Source organism: Monopterus albus, unplaced genomic scaffold (assembly GCF_001952655.1).
Source record: "Monopterus albus unplaced genomic scaffold, M_albus_1.0 scaffold245.1, whole genome shotgun sequence".
In the NCBI taxonomy this organism is placed as follows: Eukaryota; Metazoa; Chordata; class Actinopteri; order Synbranchiformes; family Synbranchidae; genus Monopterus; species Monopterus albus.
In genome coordinates, this window is record NW_018128125.1 from 107,515 (window position 1) to 115,080 (window position 7,566).

Genomic DNA, 7,566 nt, shown 5'->3' on the forward strand with positions numbered 1-7,566 from the left:
TTACCAGCCATTAGCAGGCAGATAATACACATGGAGAATGCCACCACCATGATGATGGGCAACTAGAAAAGGAAAAGAATACCAGTCTCATTATAGACATTGGGGAGATGACCATCTTTCCCAGTAATGTTCTAGGAGTTTCTGCAGACCTTTTTTCAGATGAGGTACACCAAGATGCTCATAACAATTACAGATTCAACTGCCATAATTACTATGAATATTTAACCATGTGGGGCACAGAGATAATCTAATTTATATGCCAATTTAACTGGAGAACAAGCAAGGTAGCTTGCATACAGATATGCTGTACATATGTAATGTTTGAATAAGGTTAAAGGTAGGGTTGGCAATCCTAGAAAAACCAGCAAAAAAAAAAAGCTTGATTTAGAAAATAGACAACCAAAGAAATCCCACCCTTTGGTTTTGACTTCTCTCTAAAGCCACTCCTCCAAAACAAAATGTACACTGCCTGACTACTACTTACAGATTTCAGGAAAATAAATGCCCCCCAAACAAAACAAAACCGATAATTACCTATCCAGCAGAAATAAGTGCACCATGGCATCACTTTTCAGCCCCTTTTGTTCTCAGTTGTCACTATCATTCAAAAGCCACACTGATGTTAATTCTGGTTTTACTTCTTGCAGCATCTGACTTCTTTTGCTGAAGGACTGCGCGGACCAGCTGGCTGGAGTCTTCACCAGGGTCTTCAACCAGTCTCTGGCCCAGTCCACTGTCCCACCCTGCCTGAAGTTCTCCTGCCTAAGAAACCCAACATAACCAGTCTCAATGACTACTGGCCAGTTGCACTCATTGCACTGGTGATGAAGTGTTTTGAGAAACTGGTATGGGGCACATTATGCCATTCTTCCCACCAACACCTGACCCACAACGGTTTGCATACAGGGCAAATATAGATCCACAAAGGACGCCGTAGCCACAGCCCTCCATGCTGTGCTGTCCCACTTGGAGCATCAGGAGAGCTATACACGGCTGCTCTTTGTAGATTGTAGCGCCGCATTCAACACCATTCTCCCCCACAAACTGGTGCTGGGGGTTCCATATTCCACCTGCACATGAATTGAGAGCTTCCTGTCTGGACACAGCCAAAGGATGAGAGTGGGCCCACACACATCCACGGCTCTCAGCCTCAGCACTGGTTCACCACAAGGCTGTGTGCTGAGCCCCCTGCTCCGTATACCCACCACTGCACCCCCGCCCGCCACAGCAAGGGGGAGATGAGACTGCCTACAGGGATGAGGTGGAGAGGCTGATAGTGTGTTGTAGAGAGAACAATCTGTTCCTTAATACCTCAAAGACTAACGAGGTCATTGTCTACTTCAGGAGGAAGGAAACCAACATCTTGCCACTGTATATCAGCGGAGACAGTGTGGATAGGGTGCCGGCCTTCCGCTTTCTGGGAGTCCACATTGAGGAGGATCTGACCTGGGGTGTGAATACCTCTGGATTGCTTAAAAAGGCCCAGCAGAGACTGTACTTCTTTGCTCAGGAAGAACAACATCTCCCAGAGACTGGTGGTGTCCTTCTATCGGTGCTCCACTGAGAGCATTCTTACATAATGTATATGTGTATGGTACAGCAGGAGCGCAGAGGCTCAGAGGAAAACGCTCCAGAGGGTCATTAAAACGGCCCAAGAGGTCGTCGGCTGCCCTCTCCTCACTCTGGACAAACTACACAGTTCCTGCTGCCTCAAAAAGTCCAGATCATCATTAAGGACACTTCACACCCAGGATGTTCACTCTTTGAACTGCTGCCATCAGGTAGATGGTTCAGAGCAATCAAATCAAAGACCACTAGATTCAAGAATAGTTTTTACCCAACAGCAGTTACCACACTCAATGCTGCTACAATATAATATACCTCTGTGTGTGTGTGTCTGAGAGGTCTGTTGTTTATTTCATTTTTTTTAGCAGTTAGGTTTTTATATGTTGTTTTTTTTATTGCTGTACCAACTGGAGGTCACTTTAAAATTTCATTGTATGTGTTACAATGACAAGGATTAAAGGATGAAAAGGATTATCTATCCATCTATCCATTTATCTTTTTAGTTGTAACTTTCTCAAAATGGTGTTAACCGCCAAGATCTGTGGCCCTGAGCTGTAGTTGGGGACCTCTGGTTCATGGCTAAACTGCTTTAGCCCTGGCTTGTAGCCGGTAACTAGCCTTAGAAGTCCAGGCTTTTCAGGCAGACAGAAGTGAAGAAGGAGGCCAGCTAACTTCATTCAAAGCACAAGCTTTATTCTGTCTTGGAAACACAAACACTGCATGTGGCCTTTGATGCCCAGATATATAAGTGCATTACCATACATTCAAATTGATCCGGCAAAAATGCAACTGCTGTGTTTTAACGCAAGGGGCTATGCTGGTCAGGGGCGTGTGGGATTGCAGGGGGAGTGTTGTAGGTGTGTATGACGTTGGGATGAGTCCATGTGAGTGGCTTCATTCACGCTACCAGCCTGTGAGCTTCTGTTGAATTTTGGTTAGCCATGCTGCTAATGTAGCCTACTGATTGTCATCAGTAATCGTCATAAGCGTCAGGTCTTGTTCAGTAAAATTAATTCTGTTATCAACCCGTGTAACCTTGCTTCTCATCCCAAGGCATCTGTAGCAGTATGTGAGGGTTTTCTTCAATATTTTACTGATAAAATCACTAGCATTAGGCAGTCCTTCAGTTCTACTAATCCTGACCCATCTGATATTCCTTTGCATTCTGCTTTCTTTGATCAGGTTGAGCCTGTATCTTTGCCTATGCTATCTGAACTGGATCACCACATGAAATCATCTCACTGTTCTTTGGATTGTTTGCCAACTAGATTGTTTAAAGATGTTTTTGACTCTGTTGGGCCTAGCTTTATGGCTCTAATTAATTTATGTTTAAGGACAGGCTCAGTTCAAAATGCTTTTAAAAAAGCAATTGTCCAGCCTCTTCTCAAAAAGCCAAACCTTGACCCTTTAGTGTTCTCTAATTTTAGACCAGTCTCTAAATTATCTTTTATGTCTAAAGTTCAGGAGAAGATTGTTTTTATCCAACTCCACTCTTTATTGACAGATAATGTTACTGAGGAGCAATTTCAATCTGGTTTTAAATCAAAACTTAGTACTGAGTCTGCATTATTAAAAATCAGTAGAGATATCCTGTTGGCAAGGGATGCCGGGGATTCTAGACAACTTCTAGATCTAGTGCTTTTAGATCTCACTGCTGCTTTCGATACAGTGGATCATGAAATCCTCCTATCTCGTTTGGAGCAGTGCGGAGGAATTCAAGGTACTGTTCTTAACTGGTTCAGATGTCCTCTCACTAATAGACGTTTTATTGTTAACATTGGTACCTGTTCATCCTCCTCAACTATCCTTTCCTGTCCCCCAAGGATCTGTGCTTGGTCCCATTTTGTTCTCTTTGTACATGCTCCCACTGGGATCTATCTTAAGGAAATATGGCCTTTCTTTTCATTGTTATCCTGATGACATTCAGATTTACTTACCGTTAAAGGCATCAAGAGGGATGTCATTACAGCTGCTGTTTGTCTGACAGACTTAAAATCATGGTTGGCACTTAACTTTTTAAATCTCAACAAAAATAAGACTGAGTGTGTGTTATTTGGTGACCTGGTGAACTTAATTGCATCTAACCAGGGCCTGGGCCCCCTAGCTCGACATCTGACTGTAAAAAATCTAGAGGTGATGTTTTATGGTGACGAGGTTTGACAAGCAAATCACCTCAGTTGTGAAATCTAGGTTCTTCCACCCGAGGTTGTTAAGCATGATCAAGTCATTCCTTTATTTTAATGATTTTGAGATTGCAATCTATGCTTTTATCACTTCTAGACTTGATTATTGCAATGCTCTATGCTATGGTGTTAACCAGTCTTCCCTCGCTTGTCTCCAAATGGTGCAAAATGCTGCTGCCTGTCTTTTGACAAGTATTAGGTAATCTGAGCATATAACCCTGGTACTGGCTCCTCTCCACTGGCTTCCAGTCTTTTTTAGAATTGACTTTAAGTTATTGATTTTTTTTTTAAGGCTCTTAACGGTTTGGCTCCATTTTACCTCACTGAATTAGTGCATTGGCACAAACCTACAAGGTCCCTCAGATCTTCAAGCCAATTTCTTTAAGAGGTTCCAAGGACCTAATATAAATGCTGGGGTGACATTTCAACCCAACCTGCACACTTAGAGCTGACTACTGTTGGTATTTCCCTCACCCATGGATGCATGTAGAAGGAGTCTGTTCCGTGTGGCGGTCTTCTCTCTTACACTTCTCACACTGTATGAAGGAAACAACTTCTGGCAACAACAACATTATCTATAAGGCTATATGTCTTAAAGGGGGAAGGCCTAGCCCGTAACAACGGTCTCCATTTGCAAATAAAAACTGTTATGGCTACCTCCTCTGTAAGGCAGAGTGGTAAAATGTCTACCTGCAATTGCAATACCTTGTGGGAGACTCTTGGCTTATGCATTGAGTGCAAGGGTGCACAAGTAGGAAGTAGGTTGACAGGCCTACCATACCATGGTTTTACTTGGGTCAAGAAAAATTATTAGTCAGGCTTTTTTTCCAGGCCTGCTGCTGCCACAGACGACAGGTTTTTTTTCTTTATGTTGTCAGTAAATTTATTGTATTCACTGCCATCAGGATGAAAAGAGAAATTTAAGAAAAGTAACAAAAATGCTTCTAAAAGGAATCGCCACCCGTACTTTTAACTAAAATCACAGTCAACTTTTCACATCTACCTTAGTCCATTTACCTTTGTAAAGAAGTTCAAAGAACACTCCTCACTGGAGGAACCAGCCAGCCAGAGTGAGGAAAGGGAATGAGAAGGATCAAGGTTGAGTGTTCCTGTTGAACCAGGGATCCTAGCTATTATCTCTTGAAACTATATTAAAGCTACACATTTGTCCATTATCCCCAAATGTGGCACTATGATTGGTGTAGCACTTCGCCTTCTTTTACTTTTTGGCAGGAAGACCCATGTCTATGGGTTAGACACTATTTGGTGTATACACTTGGCTAATGTTACTGCACAACAGGTCAAACTCACATGGTGTCTCCAGCTTTTAGCATAATTTAAATTGACAAACTGTACCAGCACATACTGATATCAAACTGCAAACATGCTATGCAAAATATGTACAAGTTACCTATCTTCCCAAGCTGTTCTTACCGTCAGAAATTTCCAGTCTTTGGGGTCACGCAGGGGGCTGGTCCAGTCAGCTTCATCAACAACATAATTCCCAAGGAACAGATCAATGGAGTCCTGCATTAAAACAGACCAGCTGTTTACTGGCTAACTGCTCAATAGTTACTCCAATCTGTGTTGATTGTTAAGCATGCTTTTTCTAAAAACCTAGCACAGACAGAATATCTGCAGGCTTATCCAAGTTAGATTTAAGACCTTTTTAATGTCATGCACAACAAAACTCAAGACCAGTTTTCAATAACAACATATACTACTCAAAATAATAAGGAAACAAATCACAACAGATCAGATCTTGATGAATGAATTATTCAAGGACAAAACCTTTACTAATGTACATTGTATAATTCGATCAGAACAAAAGGACACAACAGTGGTCAATGAAAATCAAAGTCATCAGCCCACGGAGGGCTGTATTCAAAATCACACTGAAAATCTAAGTGAAAAGCTGAAATCACAGGCTCATCCAAATTGTGTGAATTGCATCACAGCAACTCATAATGTGACTCAGAAGTGTTTGGTTCCTGCGTGCCTGTATGCACTCCCAACAATGTCTGGGCATGCTCCTGATGGGTTCGCAGATGGTGGTCTGGAGGGATCTCCTCCCAGACCTGGATCAGGGCATCAGTGAGCTCCTGGACAGTCTGTGGTGATACTTGGTGGCATGAGATGCACCAATACATAATGCCCCATAGGTGCTCAATTGGATTTAGGTCAGGGGAACATGAGAAGTCAAGAACATCAGTACCTTCATCATCCAGGAACTGCCTACACACTGACAATTACTCTGAGGATTTCATTATGGTACCTCACAACAGTCAGGGTACCACTGGCTATGACATGGAGAATATGCCTCACCAGACCATCAGTGACCCACCGCCAAACCAGTCATACTCAGTGATGTTACAAGCAGCATAATGTTCACCACAGTGTCTCCAGACTTTCACACCTATCACATGTGCTCAGTGTGAATCTGCTCTCATCTATGAAGAGAACAGGGCACCAATGGTGGACCTGCCAGTGCTGGTGTTTTTAGGCAAATGCCAATCACACTGCATGGTGCTGGGCTGTGAGAACAGGTTGAACTAGAAGATGTTGGGCCCATTGTGTCTGCTTTTGACAGTTTGGTCAGAGACATGCACACCAGTAGCTGCTGGAGATTATTTTGTAGGGCTCTCACAGTGCTCCTCCTGTTCCTCCTTGCACAAAGGAGCAGATACCAGTCCTGCTGCTGGGTTGTTGCCCTTCTACAGTCCTGTCCTGCCCTTCTGGTCTAATGGCTGGTTTCCTGGTATCTCACACCAAACCTCCTTGCAACTGCACACATGGATGTGCTATCTTGGGGTAACTGGAATACCTGTGCAAAGTGACTGGGCTGCAGGTATAGCCTCATGCTACCAGTACTGACAAGGACACTAGCAAAACAAAACTTCAGAAGAATCAGTCAGGAAGGATAAGAAGCGAGCATTCCTCTGTGGACATCACATGCAAAACCATTCCCTTTTGGGACGTTGTCTTGCTTTTGCTTCTCTATTGCAGCTGTTGTCACTTTCATTTGCACCAATGCAGGTAAAACTGATTCACAATCATTTGTGCCTCCCAAATAGACAGATTGATATCCCCAAAGTTTAAGTGACTTAGTGTTATCCTGTGATGATTAAGTGTTCCCTTAATTTTTTTGAGCAGTGTAGTAAAGGTATGTAATGACTGAGCACACTACACAGACAGAAGTTAACTAGAAAAAATATGCTTGCAATATTTGCTACAAACATTACAAATTAAAATTGTTACAATAATATTATTAACACATTTTATTTATAGGATAATTTTCAAAAAAGGTCCCCTTACAAAACAAGGCAATCAATACAACAGAACAAAGTAAAAAAAAAGAAGTGTGAATAAAGCATCAAGTGGATAACTAGAAAAATGCATTTTCTGAAAAAAATGCGTATGGACGCTGACTGCTAAAAGATCGCCCTGAAAATGCTGAACATTTTGACATATGAATGGTTTTGCTAGCTGAAAGTATGCTGAAGTAGAATTTTCCTATTCATTTGAATGGAGTGAGATTTTCAAAATAAAGCTAAATATTTTAAAAGTATGAAGTTTAGAAAAATTCTGAAGATAAGCATGAATGTCCTTGAGGAGCTGAACATTTTGATAGCTGAAATTATGTTGAAGTTGAATTTCCCCATTCATTTGAATGGGTCAAAATTTTCAAAAAAAGCTAAATGTTTTGAAAGTATGAGGTTTAGAAAACTTCTGAAGAGAAGCATGAATGTCCTTGAAAAGCTGAACATTTGGATACCTGAAGTTATGCTGAAGTAGAATTTTCCCATTCATTTGAATG

The 7,566-nt window shown here is 41.9% G+C and overlaps 1 protein-coding gene across 1 annotated transcript in view; it reads right to left on the bottom strand.

The window, feature by feature from the left end:
• Positions 1-7,566, bottom strand: part of sacm1lb (SAC1 like phosphatidylinositide phosphatase b) — a 92,446-nt gene that overhangs the window by 2,437 nt on the left and 82,443 nt on the right. The window contains exons 19-20 of the mRNA XM_020620660.1: positions 5,184-5,276; positions 5-62 (exon numbers count right to left, since the gene is read on the bottom strand). Coding sequence (XP_020476316.1) covers positions 5-62; positions 5,184-5,276 — 151 coding nt within the window. The remainder of the gene's footprint in view (positions 1-4; positions 63-5,183; positions 5,277-7,566) is intronic.